The sequence below is a fragment of the Agelaius tricolor genome, unplaced genomic scaffold (assembly GCF_023055355.1).
Source record: "Agelaius tricolor isolate 1412-34295 unplaced genomic scaffold, bAgeTri1.0.p SCAF_12, whole genome shotgun sequence".
Lineage (NCBI taxonomy): Eukaryota > Metazoa > Chordata > Aves > Passeriformes > Icteridae > Agelaius > Agelaius tricolor.
Genome location: NW_027269272.1, coordinates 2818987 through 2836031, shown reverse-complemented (window position 1 = coordinate 2836031; position 17045 = coordinate 2818987). Strand labels below are relative to the sequence as shown.

The window sequence follows — 17045 nt, the reverse complement described above, 5'->3', positions numbered from 1 at the left end:
GCTCTACCATGCTCTTCCTTCAAGAACTTGCTCCTAAACAAGACCCTCAGTTCTCTCCCAGTAGATGCTGAAAATTCAGCATTTGAAAATTTAACATTTGGGAGAATATACCTCAGGCAAGATCAAAACCTTGATGGATATTTTTAAAGGAATTTTTGTAGTCATCCTGCTTAAAGGAGGAGGCCTCATGAGAGGATGAAAGCTGAGTGAGCTGTGGGCACCAGGCTGTGAGGATGGAATAAGGAGGATGTGAGGATGCTCTGCTGGTTTGCAGTAACCATCTGCAAATGAGATTTACTTGGAGATGTCACTGAGGATGCTCTAAAGAAGGCAGTGCTGGGCTCTCCAAGACTGTCAGTTCACAGGGCAGTTCTTTAGAAGCTGGAATTGCTGTTAGGGCTGTGTGAGCAGGGTGCTGTGCTGTGTGAGGGCAGGGCAGGGCTGCGTGCCCTGCAGCTCTGTCTGTGTCCCTGCTGCCTCCCCACCCTCAGTGCAGCTCACTGCTTGCACAGGGATGCCCTTCAAACTAAGCCCCCTAAACACTACATTACTTTTTCCTCTTCTTTTGTTTTACACTGTTGTGGGACAGCTTTCTGAGGGCAGTGTCTCTTGGCACATGTATTAAAAGGACCAGTTGTCACTGTCATATTTTCTGGAAAAATCCCTTTGCCCAGGATTCTTCTCCTGGGAAGTTGAGAAGCCTCAGAGAAAAATGAAAACAAGAATTATCTGTTTGCTTCTCCCATGTTTTGCTGCTTTGGAATGTGTTTGGAGAGTGTTTATCCAACAGGTCACTGTTTGATTGGTTTCATGTCAATTGTTTTGACTTAATGACCAATCACAGCCAGCTGTGTCAGACTCTGGAGAGAGTCATGAATTTTAATGAGTATCTTGTTAAACCTTCTGTCTGCATCCTTTCTCTATTATTTAGTACAGTTTTAGTATAGCATTCTTTTCTTTAATATAATCTAAGTACATAAAATCATAAATCTGCCTTCTAAGAACATGGAGTCAGAGTCTCAATTCCTCCTTCGTCCTTGGGACCCTGAAAATACCACAACCAGTGACTTAATTTAGCTTCAGTTTGAGCCAGTAGTGCTCAAGAGGCTAGAGAAAAAGGGAAATTAAACTCTTTTCTGCTGCACTGAAGGAAGTAAAGAAATAGAGGTTATTAATGAAAAATCCAGTGCATGTTTTGAAAAGCAGATGAGCACAGACCACATAGCTGAAATCAACTGCTCCCAGTTCCTGTTTTGGGCAAGTGAAGCAGTGAATGAAGCAAGTTTGCATATTGAGGGCAGGTTAATTCCAGCCCTGAACAATGAGCTGGCTTGCAGGGGTGAGTGCCAACTGCTGTTGCTATGCTGGGCTCTGGGTGGTCTGGGCCATGAGCTGCAAGCATCAGGCCTGGATTGTCTGCACATTCAGGCTGCAGGGCAGCCCTGCACTCAGGGGATGTTTGTGAGACCAGCCCTGGAGATTGTGGCCCAAATCCACAAGTTAGAGACGGGCCAGTATCTAAACATGCAGGCAGCTTGCCAAAGCTGTGCAACTCAGAATGTGATTTAATTGTCAAAGAAGGAAATTGGTTGTCAGGAGTTGGTCAGTTCCAGGCCTGCCTATGTGGTTTCTTCCCAGATTTTTTGTTAATCTCACTGCTTTAGCATCCTTGTCTGAGAAATGGGGATAAAAATACCAAGTTACTGCTTGCCTTGAGGTGAGGGCTGTAAGGTGGGAAGGGTGCAGTGTTGATAAATGCCATTAAAGGCTGGAAGTGAACAGAGTACTTCCCCGAGTGTGGTGGTCCCATAGAGCATGTCATTGTGCTGGGAATGCTGCACTGTGGTGTTTGCTAGGCAGACAAGTCTTGGCAGGGAACTTTCACTGTGCTTTTAGATGTCAGGACCCAGGACATCCCTCTGGCTGTCCTGAGCAGCCCAGACCCCTGCCAGGGGGCTCAGAGACCCTGGCACAGAGCCCAAAATGCCCCTGGGGTTTTGGTTATGACCCATGGAGCAAATTACCAGCCTTAGATGAAGATCTGCAAGCCATGAAAAATTAAGTAGAATAATAGTGAAGTTATCACGGGGTGGAAAAGTAGATTTTGGGGTTTTTGGTATGGGGGTTCAGGGGGCAAGATGGAGAGAACTGGGTGTGTCCAGCCTTTCTCCTTCTTCTTGGCCTCCCTCTTCTGCTGTGATGTTGGCACTTTGGGATTGGTTTAGAGTAGAAGCTCACTGTCTAACACAGGTGATAGGTATAGGAAAGTAATTGTAAACATTGTACACATTGTAGTTTTTAGTATAAAGACATAACCCCACCCCAGGGGCAGGCAGAGTGCCTGGAACTGTCCTGCTGGATGGACCTTGGCAGGGCAGGAGAAAGAATTTTATAGATAAGAAACAATAAACAACCTTGAGACAGAGAAATGAAGAGCCCTGACTCCTTCTTCAAGCACTGGGCTGGGAAAAGAGACTTTCTATCTTTTCTCAGGGTCACTCTGACAAGCTAAAGATCCCAACATACAGATAGTGTTTTGTTTAATTTTTTTTTTTTTTTATTATTGTTCATGAGCTTTCTGAATTTAACTAAGTTATTTTCCCCTCTGCAGTTCAGATTGCTTTTTCTTCTCTTTGGAAGTGCTTAGAACTGGTGTTGAACAACAGCAATTTGCACCAAATTCCCATTGGTCTGGGGAGTTCCCTTGGCTCCAGTTTTTATCTGGTATTTTATCCTGATGCAGTGGCTCAGACACTCAGTGAGCTGTAAGGAAGGGCAGCCCTGTGTGCCTTCCAGAGGTTGGAAACAAAAGCACTGAATCTTCCACTGCTGATTTCAACAGGGGTGAGGTGAATCTTCAGTAAATTACTTAAACATGGGAGAAAATGTAGAGGTTTGTGGATACTTCTGTACCTTTTGTTGTCTTCTGCTTTGGGTGCTTGCTTGGCTTGAGTCCCTTCCTGAGATTTCTTGTGCTGCAATTAAGGATCCACACATCCAGCAGGAACATCTAGATTTTAAATTCCCTGCTCTTAAATGTCTTTTGGAATGTCATCTAGTCCAGCCCCCTGCTCAAACAGGGTCAGGCAGTGCTCAGGACTGGGCACAGTGTTCTGGGGTGGCCCTGCCAGTGCTGGAGAGAAGGGGAGATCATCACTTGTAAAATACTCTGGGCTACCTTTAGCCTTCACCTGTAGGGCTGGCTCAGGTAAGGTTTTCTGATCCCCAATCCAGTGCCCTTTTGGGACATCTTTTCCATGCAGATTCAGGTTCTGTGCTGGGAATCCAGATTTTCTGTCAGTTTTCTGTGTGCATTCCGTGGCTGAATGTTCCACACATGTTCACCGTGCTGCTTTTGATGTGATCTGATCCTAATGTGCAGCTTTACTGCATGGTTGATAAAGCATGATTTATTCTTGACAATGTTGCTGGCATTAATTCTGCTTGTAGTCAGAGCTGGTAACTCTTTTCCAGTCAGTCACTGCTGAAAGGTTTTTATGAAATGAATGCAATTATTGATATTGGAGTGACTGTTACTCACTGTTGACTCCACTCTATGTCCCTTCTTGAATTTGTCTCTCTTTCAGAAAGACATAACATTGTAAAAGGAGACTTATTTTGGATTATGATGTGTTTTTAAAAGTAATAATGTGAAGTTTTCACTACCTTCCAGCTCAAAAACATCCGGTCTGACTTCCTTCATGTTCTTTGAGATTGTATAGAAAGTCTGAGGAATCTCAAGTTAAAAGAAAGGCTATTTTTTGTTTGCTCTTGATAAAGAACTTCATCAGAAACGGGCCAGAGAGGTACATGAATGCATCTCACAAATTTCAATGTGACATCAGTGAGGAAATCATTCCTAGGCCTGTGAATAATTACAAAACTCATTGACTATCTATAAAAATACATAAAATCGTTTAAAGTTAATCCTTATGTTGATTTTGTTTTAAGAAAGCATGAATCACAAATAAGGTTTAGAATTAAAAAGGCCTGACAACCATAAATGAGGAGTTGCAGTCTTGGATGCTGCACTAAGCATCTTAATTCCTTATTTTCAGGCTGGTCTGTGCTCCAGCACAGATCTGGCACTGTGGGACATTCCTGCACCTGAGCACAGCCAGGATGAATCCTGCAGAGCAGGCAGGCTCAGAGTTTTCTTGGGAGTATGTTTCCTTTATTTAACAAGTGGTTTATAAGTTCAAAACAAGATGCCCTCTCTAGTAAATTTGTTGTTGTCTTGCTGGAAAGATCTCTATTCTGATATTCAAAGGTACAGTGTGAGAGGTCTGATCTGAGCTTTGGATTTAAACTTGCAGATTTGGTATCTCCAGAGGTTTTAGCTGCAGAAGTGCTCAGCCAGTGAAGTGACATGACTGGTTTAATAGTCCAAACAGACCCACATTTTTATTAATCACTCTAGTTGTCCTGGTTTAGGGCAAATTTGGGAGAAAACCTCCAAAGGGGGCCCCTCCAGAAAGCAAACCCACACAGCCCCTCACCCCAACTGGTTTGGGAAGGATTCCTTGGAGAGAAGTGGAAAGAACCTGTTTATTCACCAGGCACAACACCCCCAGCACACAAAATGAACAATACCAGGTGACACCACTCTGTTACAGCTCTGAAAAAGATGACAAATTCAGAAAGTCTCTCTGGGGGTGGTCGCTCTGTTCTCAGTCCCTCCTGTGCTGGGGCAGCTGCTGCAGCCACAAGGGGCAAACTCTCGGTGTTCCCAGGTCCCAGCCCGGAGCAGGTTTGAGTGGGTCCAAAAAAGGGAAAGGAGAAACAGTCCAGGGAAAAATCAACTGCTTAGCTAAACTAACTAATGAGCAGGAGCAAAAAGCAGGAGCAAGAGCAAAGCAAAAAGCAAAAGCAGCACCATGCACTGCCCTGTCTCTGTCATGCCAGCCATGGGGAAGCGGCTGATACAAAACCAAAACAAAACTTTCACCCTTCAGAGCCAGTCCTGAAGGCACAGAACATGATATCCAGCATAAACAGAACACACAAATGGGGATACAGCATCATAATGTCACCTAGGACATTAGTGAGTGCTCAGAGCATCCATCCTTTCCCCACATGTACAAGGGCAATCTGCCTGCCACACACATTTAGAAATCAGAAACCTGGTGATGCAGGTGAGGCCCAGATGTCCCAGACATGTTTTATGAGAAATCCTTTCCTTAGGATTTTTCCTCCTGAGAAGCTGAGAGGCCTCAGGAACAAAATGTAACCAATGGTTATCTGCTGCTGTGGAATGCAACAGGTGCATCTGGGATTGGGCTCATGGGGTTGTTTCTAATTAATGGCCAATCACAGCCCAGCTGGCTTGGACCCTCAGACACAAGCTTTTGTTATCATTCTTCTTTTTGCTTGCTAGCCTTCTGATGAAATCCTTTCTTCTATTCTTTTAGTATAGTTTTAGTATATAATTTACTTTTAATACAATATATATCATAAAATAATAAATCAGTTTCTGAAACATGGAGTCAGATCCTCATCTCTTCCCTCTTCCTGGGGCCCCTGCGAACACCACCACACCCAGGTGTGATAATTCAGGCCCCCAGGGGAGGCTGCAGGTTTTCCCTTGTGCAGGATCCCACTCCTGTTTGCTGCTGAACCCTCCTGAGGTCCTAAGGCAAAGGAGCACAAAAGTGGCTGTTTTGGTACCCACTGCAAGCAAAACACCTCTGTGGTAATTTTTGGGTCTCCAAAAGGAGGAAGGAAGAATCTGACACCATATTTTTAGAAGGTTAATTTTTTATCATTTCATATCATATCTTATCATATCATGCTATATTAAAACTATACTAAAAATAGAGAAAAAATACTTACAGAAAGCTTAACAAGAAACTAATGAAAAACTCATAACCTTCCAGAACCTCACCACAGCTGGCTGTGATTAGTCATTAAGTTAAAACAATTCACATGTTAAATAACCAATCTCCAACCACATTCCAAAGCAGCAAAACATAAAAGAAGCAAACAAAATATTATTATTTTCATTTTTCTCTGAAGCTTCTCAGCTTCCCAGGAGAAGAAATCCTGGCAAAAGGATTTTTCAGAAAATATGACAGTGACAGACCTCTTCTACTGCATGAGGAGTGATTTCCTTGGGAGACAGGAGAGGAGTCTGAGAATTTGCTTATAAATTTGATGTACTTGTCTCAATGTGAAAAATGTCTTCCTAGTATTTTTATAAAAGGGTGGCTGCTGCTGCCCTGATAATTGTGCTGCCTAATTGCTACAGGTCTTGGATAGTTACTGAATTCTTCAGAGTCATTATTTGTGTTCAGGAAAAAAGGCGTGGGAGAATATGTTTATTTTGACAGCAACTGTCAGCAAATAGGGGTGTAAATTGTAATTGAAATTATATATCTCATAAAAAAAGAATTGAATGTGTTTATCAGTCTTTTCGAATTCTTGTATTAGTTAAATGCAAAATGGAAGATTATTCTTTCTCTGTAGGTGTTGACATTATTTATGACATGTTGATTTAATGATTGCATAAACTTAAAGTATTATTTTGTCTAATAGGCCAATGTGAAAGTATATAATGACCCTCTGACTTCCTACATATTTTTGTTAGGCAGTTTCCATAATGATGTTTGGAGAAAGCTCAGGCATTTTGCCTGTCCAATGAAATGCTTACAGTAATGATGAGCAGAAAATAATAATCCTAGAAGGATTTCAAATTTCTGCTGGAAACTGATGTTTTTTTCTGCTCTTGATTGCTATTTTGGCAAATGTTTTCAGGTTGATTTATAAATGCTCTTATAAATACATGGGAGAGGCATGACTTCATGTATCTTGAACGCTGGTTTACATTTGCACCATCAGCCATTCCGAAGAGGAATGCTCTTATCCCTCTCTCAGGCATATGTATATATGTAATAACCAATATTTGTTATATGAATTATAACATATTTAATTATCCCCTGAACATACTCAGATGTCAGTTTTAAAAAAGCAGAAGCAGTTTATCACAAGGGATTTGGAGTAAACTCTTTCACTTAGAGAATGTTTCCCCCATTTATTTTCCTGAAACTTCATTCTTAGGATGTCTCTACCTGCAGAGAAAGGGGAGATTTTGATCAGGAGCTGTCAGACCTGTGAGCCTGACATCTGTTTTTGCTCTGTGTTGCTGTTTCTTACCTTCTTTTGGATTTCCTCTATAATGCCAGTCATTAATGAAAACTGCTAAGAAGCAATTCTGCTTGTATTCTGTAAAGCCTGGAGACAAAACACTTCCCTGAGGGCTGTCTGTTGTACCAAAAAACCTGTTAGGATGTTTGTTTTGTATGTCTGGGCTTGTGCCTGAATGCTTGAGTGGTGATGGCCACCTACAAAAGTGTGTTAACCTGAAAATGAAGCTGAATTGCAGGTTCAGAGAACTGTGTGACTGAGTTACCCACAGATCAAACCTGGCTCAGGTTCCTCATCATACACTGCAAATTTTTTATTTGTTCACAGATGAGAAATGAGTGTCAGTCAACTCAGCCAGTTATTTAAAATCATCATTGCTGCAATTCTGGTGTAATTACAACTGCAAGAAGTTTGACTAGAGGAACATGAGGCTCCAGGTGGCTCAGATTAAGGGTCTGTCCTACCCAGCTGTCTTTGGCAATGCCAAAAGAAGGTTCCAGAAGAGAGAGGAACACTCCCCCTTTCAGTAACCTCCCCTGCATGTTGGTCCCTGTTGTCTTGGGCCATCCTGTGGATTCTGCTGAACAAAGGGGACTGACTGTGTTGAGGTGGGGATTAAACTGGCTGCATTTAGGGAAAAGAGGGCTGGAAAGGGATCTTGGGCATCATCAGCAGGCCAGGTATGCCTCAACATGGCCAAAATTAATTTGAGAAAAACATGGCTCATCTATAGGGACTAGAAGGGTGGCACACTCATTTTTGCCTAAAGATGTGTAGGGAGGTACCTGAGCCTAAGGAAAGATGGGAATTTTTGGAATTGTCTGAACCATGGGTATGATCCCTGCTGCCTGTCAGCCCTGCCCTGCAGCTCTCACTGACTGGGCCAGCTCAAACTGAGCCTGAGTAGTTCAGGGTCTGGGTTTGAGCAGACAGGTGTCTGCTAAGGAAGGCAGGAGCCTGCCCTGAAATGGAAAATGTAAAGCCCCTCCCTCTGAATTATTATGATTTTGAAATTAAGAGGCTCTCAGGTAAAGATGTGGGAATAGGAATAACAGTTCTTTACTAGGAAAATTAAAAATACAAAAGCAATAGTACAAACAAAACCAAACCACTGCCAGAGTGAGAGCAGTCCCTGTCCCCTGTGTGTCAGGGGGTGGCACAGCCCCATCCCATGGGGGCTCAGCCCTCCTGCAGTGCCAGCTGTGGCTCTGCTGGAGCAGGGATCCTGCACAAGGGGGGAGTTTTCCTCTGCAGCTCCAGGGCTGCTGCAGATGGGCCTGGGCTCCCTCTGGCCATGCAGGGCAGCAGAAGCTGCTCCTCTGGCAATGCAGGGGGCAAAGGCTGCTGGGCTGTGCCAGGCTCACATTGGATCCAGGTAGGAATGCTTGGCTCCTGCCCTGGGCAATGCAGCATCTCCCCATGGGATGCTGGAATTGGATCAGCCCTGCAGGGACACTCAGTGGCCATGGACAGCAGAGATCTCCTGCAGGGAGGATTGGCTGGGGGAGAGATAAAGAAAAAACTGCCCATGGACAGCAGAGAACTGCCCCAGCTCTGACAGATGGGAATAGAACAGACCCCCACCTTTCAGGCTCACCCACCCAGCTGTGACACCCACCCTCCCTCTGCCGGGGGCTGCTGTGGCTCTCAGGGACCAGGGCACAGCCCAGGGGAGGAGCTGGTCCAGCCCCGCTGCTGGGCAGGGCCAGCCGGTGCCACTGGGAGCCGGTCTGTGCCAGGGGCACCAGCAGGGATTGCTGCCCAGCTTCGGGTGCCCCTAAAAGGATTTCCTGATTTTGTATTTGTTTGTGTGTTGATACAGTTTCTCTCTGCTACTTCTTGTACTTGGTTATTGAACCTTTGAAAAACAAACTGGGAAGAGTTTTTCTCTGTTACATTTTAAGCTTGCAGTGATAAAAAGAAATTCCAGGAATATTGGGATAATTGCTTTCCTTTAAGAAAGGGTATAAATACTAAACACAATGCAAGGCAATATCATTTCGATGTACTGTAATTAATTTGAAAAGTGATTAAAAGGAAATTTGAATAACATCTTTTAATTGATTTTGTTACACTATCTTTAAAGTCACCTAATTTTTCTGAGAGCTCTTAAAGTGGCTCACTTGGATTGGCTCCCAATGGAATTTTCTTTTCATGCTAGATTATTGTAGTTAATTATAAAATTGAGCCTAACCTTTGCAGGTTGTCAATATCTAAAGACAAATGTCACAAGTAACAAAGGCCAGGGAAGATTAGTTCTGAGTTGAGGGGGGATTGTGGAGGAGAAGGGGAGATATCATTTGACCTCTCAGGTGCTGCTGGTTTTTTTTTTTTTTTTTTGCTTTATAAATAATAACCACTTCTCTTTTCAACTGGTAAATATATATGCAGTTAGACCGAAAATGTTTTGAAAAAATCCTGACAAAACAGACAAAGTTACTTACTTGTGTGTGCTTAAAAGATTCTAGCTCTAGAGATGCACTGTGGATAGTGATACACTGAGCAGAAATGTGCAATTTTAAAAGCCAGTGAGAACAGAAAATACCAGCACTGTAATTTATGGTAAGAGTTTGTTAGATACAAACTGGGGAGAATTCTTGATATGCCTGGTGCTCATGTAAAGAATTTATTTTACGTTTTTGCAGGAATTCTTGCCTGTTCTCCCTGTGAACAAAGGCTGTGTGTGTGCATTCAGATGCAGCTTTGTGGCATGCCCAGCACAGGTTATCTCCCCACTCTTTGTTAATGGTGTTACAGAACAACACTCCACATCTTCATCCTTTGTATTTTATCTGGAGTAGAATTTGATTAATTTGAAAAACTGCTGCAGAATTTGTCCATTCCCTGTGCCCAGTGTTGGTACCTGACAGGATCTCTTCTACCACAGACAGAACACACAGAACTTTATTTTTTATGGATTTAAGTTCTGTGGCTGAATTCTTTGGTGTCCAAGTGTGAAGTGTGACAGAAGGTTTTTCTACCCCTGAGGAATTATAGCACAATTCTCTTTGGAGGAATCTCTACTGTCTAAGGGTCAGCTTCTCTAACTGCCAGATTTCAGAAGATTTGTAGGAAATTAATTTAAATTCAACTATTCAGTAGATTTAAGATGAGAGAAAAGAGAATGCTTCCCTCATGAGTGAAAGCCAACATATTCCTGTAGGAAAATGAACAAATAATCCCTTAGTTTGCTTATGTTTTGCTGAACTCTGCTACCAGCAAAATGATCCTAATAGGAAACATATTCCAAAAGGGAGAGAATATTTAAAAAGAGACAAAATCAGAGGTTATTTGCTTTCTTGTCTGATTTTGTTCAATAAGATAGAGGCAGTGACAATGAGCCATGAGCCCTGACTGGCATTTTATCATATGGGCTCCCACTTGGCTTTGGAGCACTGGAAATTGATGTTTTACAGCAATACTGGGGTAGCAGGTGACAGCCACCCCAAGGGGAGGATTCTGTGTTTCCAGAGTAAACTCTGGTTGATGCTTGGACAGCATAAAATCACAAATGATACTGGTTGGTTTCTGTGGCTCTGGGTGATGGAGTGATGGAAGAACATCTCTGACCCTGAGCAATGAGAGCTCCTGGTGACCATGCAGGTCTGAAAACTCAGACCTGATTTCCCCAGCATTCAGCATTTCTCACTCCCTCACTTCACTTTGTGCAACCCCAGGGCACACAGGGAATATTCATTCCTGTGTCTTCTCTGGGCTGCCCTGACCCCCAGGCCAGCACTGACTCTGACCCTCATCCATGGAGAAAGTTTCCCAGACTTCAAGATAGACTGGAACCCACAAAAGTGTGCAATAGATTATAGAGAGCAGTGCAGGTGCATCACTGGGTGAGAAATTGAGGGTTTGGGGTTTTTAGTGTGCTGTGGATGGCAGCAAGATGGAGGCACAGGGTGTTGTCCTGGGTTTCTTCTTCATGCTGCTTCTTCCTTCTTCTCCATGGGTTTGGGTGGCGTTTTGGAATTGGGCAGAAAAGTCTGCAGTGTGGGCTCTGTGGGATCAGTTCTTGGGTTCGAAGGGAAAATAATCCAGGTGTCAGCTCTTAACTGGACAGTTTAGTCTTAGGAGACCTTGTACCAAGAGATTGGTGGCCATTTTGTGCCTTCTAATGAAAAGCTGCAGAACTCACAGCAGTGAGACTGTTTGACTGATAAGGAATAATAAACACCTGAGTCTGAACATGAAACTGCTGTCTGGAGTGCCTTCAGTGCAGAGCCAGAGGAACCCACAGCTGGCACCATCACAACTGGGACCCCCACATCGCTTCAAACTTGGAGCTGGAACCTGGATTAGACCAAACTCCAGTCCTGCTTTGCAGGGTGTTTGTGGCACTTGTGGGGCACAGCAGGGCTGGGGATGTCATTTGCCAGAGGGATTCTACAGAGCTGGACTGGGACAAATCCAGGCACAGAAACCTGCAGGCAAATGTGTTGTGGTGTTGGGTCCCCAGGATGCGGTGAGAGATGAGAATTTGACTCCAAGTTGTCAGAATGCTGATTTATTATGATATTAGAAATGCTATACTAAAATTATACTAAGGAAAGAGAAAGGAGACGTCAGGAGGCTTAACAAGAATGAATAATAAAAACCTGTGACTGACTCAGAGAGTGTGACACAGCTGGACTGGGATTGGTCATTAATTAAAAACAATTCACATGGAACCAATCAAAGATTCACCTGCTGGTGAGCAACCTCCAGACCACATCCCAAGCAATCAGATAATTTAATTATTGTTTACATTTCTTTTCTGAGGCTTCTCAGCTTCTTAGGAGAGAAATCCTGAGGGAAGGATTTTTCAGAAAATATCATGGTGACATAAATGTGTCAGCATTTTAATAACAACAACTCAAAGCCCATCCCTGAGAAAATCTTGTACTTTTAAACACTAATCTTCCCATTACAAACTCAAAGAAAATTACTGTTCTGGACTAGTGAAAAGGTCTCCTGCTTTAGAGAGATAAGATTCTCTTGGTATCCAGAAGGGCATGACATTTTTTCCCATGTTTGATTATATCAAATATATTAAATATGACCTCAGTGTTTAAGGTTAGTCAAGCTGTAAGAGTTCAGGAAGATTCTGGATGAGAATTTTTCCATTTATTTTGTTAAGCCTCTGTAATAATTGTAAATAGTCATTCTTTTAAATAACAAATAGTAAGAGGTCAAAAAATGTGTATATATGATTCTGCTTTTCATTACCAAGAAAAACTCACAGCAGAAAAAAAAATGTAGCTATGGCTAGAAAACCAGATATTCCTGTGTAAGAAAAAAGCTTTAATATGATTAAAAATGTTAGAATTGTGAAACATGATTGGTAATTCAGAAATTAATGAGGCAGGGGGAATACCAGTTTGCAGCTGTAGATGTTCACTGTTAGAAGATAGTGCTGAAATATCATGGCAGAGAGAAGAGGAATGACATGAGGGTTCTGCCATTAATGAGGGATGATTTTCTGTCAGTTTGTAATTTAAGATTGGCAGACTTATTTTAAGTTTAAAAATCCAAGAAATGGGCTCAGTCATTCTTTATGTTGATTCCTGATTATTCCTAGTCCTACACCTTAAAATTAGGACTTTTTTAAAAAGTAATTAATTTAAAATTGAATTTAAAGAAATTTAATTTAAAAATAATTAGTTTTAAGTTAATTAACTTTAAAATTTATTAATTAATTTGACATTCCCATTTCCAGGTGCACTGAATTTGCTGTGGGTGCTGAGGCTTGATTCAGGAGCTCTGGCTTAAACTGGCAGTGCAGAGGAATGACATGAGGGTTCTGCCATTAATGAGGGATGATTTTCTGTCAGTTTTTAATTTAAGATTGGCAGATTTATTTTAAGTTTAAAAATCCAAGAAATGGGCTCAGTCATTCTTTATGTTGATTCCTGATTATTCCCAGTCCTACACCTTGAAACTAGGATGAACAAAATAAACTAATTTAAAATCAAATATAAATAAATTTCATTTTAAAATTAATTAATTTAAAAACTATGAATAATTTGACATTCCAGTCCCCATCTCCAGGTGCACTGATTCTCCTGTGGGTGGTGGTGGATTCAGGAGCTCTGGGTTAAACTGGCAGTGGAGTTCTGGGGTGCCCTTAGGATGGGAGGAAGCTCTGTGGCCCTCACTGTTCACACACAGGGAACTTGTGGCAGGAGATTGCAGATGTTGCAGTTGCAGAAAACACCTTTTTGGATTTTTTATGGTGTGCCTCAATGCCTTTCAATTTACACAACACTACCTTATTTTTTTATAAATGACCCATCTGGAAGTTGAGATGGTTTTTCATACATGAGTGTTCCCATTTGTGCCATCAGCTTTGTGACTGCTCAAGTAAGCTGGTAAAATTCAGGCTTTTCTGTTTTATTTTGCAGAGAAATACACATTGGAGAGATGTGAAAACTAGCCCACATTCAAAGAAATAAATTAAAAGTCAGATTTCTGTTTAACTCATTCAGAATCTGAAACAAATATGGGAACCCCCCAAGAGGGGCTGCTGGCACCAGCTGGGGCAGCTGGGCTGAGAATGGCACTGAAAGGCCTGTGTGACAAAAGAAGTGTGGTTGGCCCTTTTATTTAACAACTTTATTCTTAATGGAGTAGAACTGGTTAAAATCTTCCACTGAGAATATTTTTTTTCCTTCAAATATGTGTGGTTTTGTTTGATATGCTGGAAACTGTTACTACTGCTTAAAAAGCAAGCTCTGAAGCAGAGGTTTGGCATAGGAAATAGTGAAACCTGGGCAATCTAAAGAGTCATTCCTATAGTATCAAAAATTCCAATCAAAACAAAGTTGGTGTTTTCAGTTAGATGCTTAAACTGTTGATTCACAACAGAAATGATGACTTCAGTATCTTTGAATCTTCTTTCAGGAAAAACAAGAAACTTGGGAGTTCTCCATTGGTCATGTATATGAGAACCACGTTGCTTTTGCAAACCACTCTGATTTGAGTTGGTAAAAACCTTCTCAGATGCATAGTGACAAGGTTTGAGGTGTATGTAATTTGAAGCCATGAACTTTAGTGACATGATGAAATCTGAGATGGATTTTGCAGAGAGCTTTGCTGGGAGTTGGGGTCTGTGTGCTGCAGGGGACCTGGGCAGCCTGGGGTGCAGGGCAGAAATCATCCTGTGCAGGAATGTGCTCCAGCTGTGTTATACCCTCTGACCAGCTCTGAAGGGTTCAAAAGGCTTTTCTGTTTGGTATTTTCATTTGCATAGAGTGTTTTTATTCCTTTTCATAAGTTTAGAAGGGACTGGAATGGACTATTTGGTTTCCCAAAGTTGGATTTTAAACCAGTACTGCAATAGTCCCTGGTGAGACCAGAGCAGTGCCTGGTGTTGAGTGAGGCAGCTGGCTCCCCCCCTGCTGCTGGAGATGTGTCAGGATTAATCCAGTCTGTTCCACCCAACTGCTGCAGTTTTAGCTTCTTCACAGCATATTGGACTGGTCTGGGCTGGAAATCAAACAGCTAAAGCTGACTCTCACTGTCATTCCTACAGAACTTCCAGTTCTGCACACTGTTTGTTTTTTCAGAGGAGGATGTCTTAGCTTCACATAACTGTGGTTCTCCTGGAAGAAATGGGCTAAGGCAGAGAAAATTGTCCTGTGCTGGTGCTGACATCTGTGTGATAGTGGTGCAAAGGGACAGAAAAGTTACCTAAGTCACCTGTGTGTTGTGGTGTTGTGGGTCCCCAGGACGAGGTGAGAGAGGAGAATTGACTCCCAAGTTCTCAGAAGGCTATTATATTATATTATATTATATTATATTATATTATATTATATTATATTATATTATATTATATTATATTATATAGAAAATGCTATACTAAAACTATACTAAAGAAAGAAAAAGGAGACATCAGAAGGCTTCACAAGAATGAATAATAAAAACTCTGACTGAGTCAGAGTCTGACACAGCTGGGCTGGGAGTGGTCATTAATTAAAAACAATTCACATGCTGGGTAAACCATTCTCCAAATCACATTCCAGAGGAGCAAAACATGGAGAAGCTGAGACTCTCATCTTGCCAGGAGAAGAAATCCTGATGAAGGGATTTTTCAGGAAATATCCTGGTGACACCTGTGGGTGAAACACTCAGCAGACTCAGGAGGTTCTGGGCTGCAGGAAAGGGCCCAGGGCAGTCAGAATCCATCTCCCCCTGGCTGGTTGCTGTGGGACCTTGAGGAAGGGGTACCAAGGCCAGGGCTCTGTGGGATGCTGGATTCTCTGTGATTCAGGTCTTTGGTGGTACCATGGCCAGAGCAGGATTCCCTTTGTAGTCTCTTTGTGTTTGCTTGGGGATTTAAGTGTGGGTAAAACATCACAGGGTAAATCCACATTGGTGGATTAGAAAGGGAAGGGACTTGTCTTCCTCCTGTCACTTAAAGCTGTTACAGCAAATAAATGTGTCAGGATACACGAGCAGTGTCAGATCCACAGTGCAGAAAGGATAAACACCAGCTTGCTTTCTCCTGGACTGATACTAAATCCCTGGGAGAGGCTTCAGGAGGGGCAGTGAGGACTGAGTGATGTTAGATGGCCTGGTTACAGGCTGGAAGAATTGGTTATCTGCTCATTACAAGCCCTTCAAACTCTGGATAGACTCTGCTTTTCATGCATGAGGCAGAAATTCCACCAAAATCAGTGTAACTTTGAGCTCCAGCTATGTTTCTAAATCAAAGTTCAGCTTGCCAATACTTCATCAGTCACTATTTCAGCCTTTCCAAGTGTGCTGTAGTGCAGGTAGCCACTGGGAAAGCCATGACTGCTGACTTTCTGCTGTTCTTTACCCTGCCATGGAATTTGGTCCTTCTTTTGCAAGGCACTTGTTCCCACTGGCTTGAAGGAAGAATCCTTTCACAGTATCTCGTGCAGTGAACACAGACTGCAGGGAACAGGCAGACTTTGGGGGGTTGGAAATCCTTTTTTTTTACTCACATCCTGTTTCACTTTCCCTCCCTTTCTCACAGGTTGATAAAGTGTGTGGACAGCCCAAACAGCAAGAAGGGAACCTGTCATCAGCAAGTATTGTGCCAGTGAAGGAGGTGACTGGAACCCAGACATTTGTGATGGCTCACACCAGCCTGAACAACAGGAGAAGGTAACCCTGGGCTGCAATTGCTTTGAAACAAAGCCTCAGCTCATCATTTGTGCTGTTGGTTCTTGGCACTGTTCAAGGCAAAGCCACAGCTCTGCCACCTCCTCTGTGTGCTGTCCAGCCACTGCCACCCCTGGCAGTCACACAGGTGACACCACACAGGTGGCTCACATTGTGGGTCTCTCCAAGAAAGGCCAGGCTTGGTATCATTGCTTAACACCAAGGGGTTTGTTACTTCCAGAATCTTTCAGTGGAAATGGTGAAAGCTTTTCCTCTTAACACCAAGGGGTTTGTTATTTCCAGAATCCTTCAGTGGAAATGGTGAAAGCTTTTCCTCTTAGCACCAAGGGGTTTGTTATTTCCAGAATCTTTCAGTGGAAATGGTGAAAGCTTTTCCTCTTAGCACCAAGGGGTTTGTTATTTCCAGAATCTTTCAGTGGAAATGGTGAAAGCTTTTCCTCTACAGAGTCTGAGGAAACTGATTTCCACAGCTGAGTCTAAAACACTTAAAATGAAACTGCCCAGGCCTGTAAGGACATGAGCTTACCCTGGGGCAGAAGGGGGAAGGAGGAAGGGGTGAAAAGGAGAAATCCATTGCTCTCGCACCAAGTCAGTCCCTGATTGTCCTGGACTGGGCAGGAGTGATAAAATCCTTTGGAATCTCCTTGATTTGTTGCATAACAAAGAGCTGAAGGAGCTTTTTAGGTTTCTGGTGTCCTTCTTGGCTCCTGTTCTTCAGCTGTGCCCCATGTGAGACACCTACAGCTGAGCACTGCCACTGGGCT

General features: G+C 42.7%; 1 protein-coding gene across 2 annotated transcripts in view; it reads left to right on the top strand.

Moving 5' to 3' along the window:
• LOC139594747 (glypican-5-like) overlaps positions 1 to 17045 on the top strand; it is a 381452-nt gene that overhangs the window by 112496 nt on the left and 251911 nt on the right. For both annotated transcript variants that reach the window (XM_071437119.1, XM_071437118.1), the window contains exon 4: positions 16133 to 16263. In XM_071437119.1, the coding sequence (XP_071293220.1) occupies positions 16133 to 16263 (131 nt within the window). The remainder of the gene's footprint in view (positions 1 to 16132; positions 16264 to 17045) is intronic.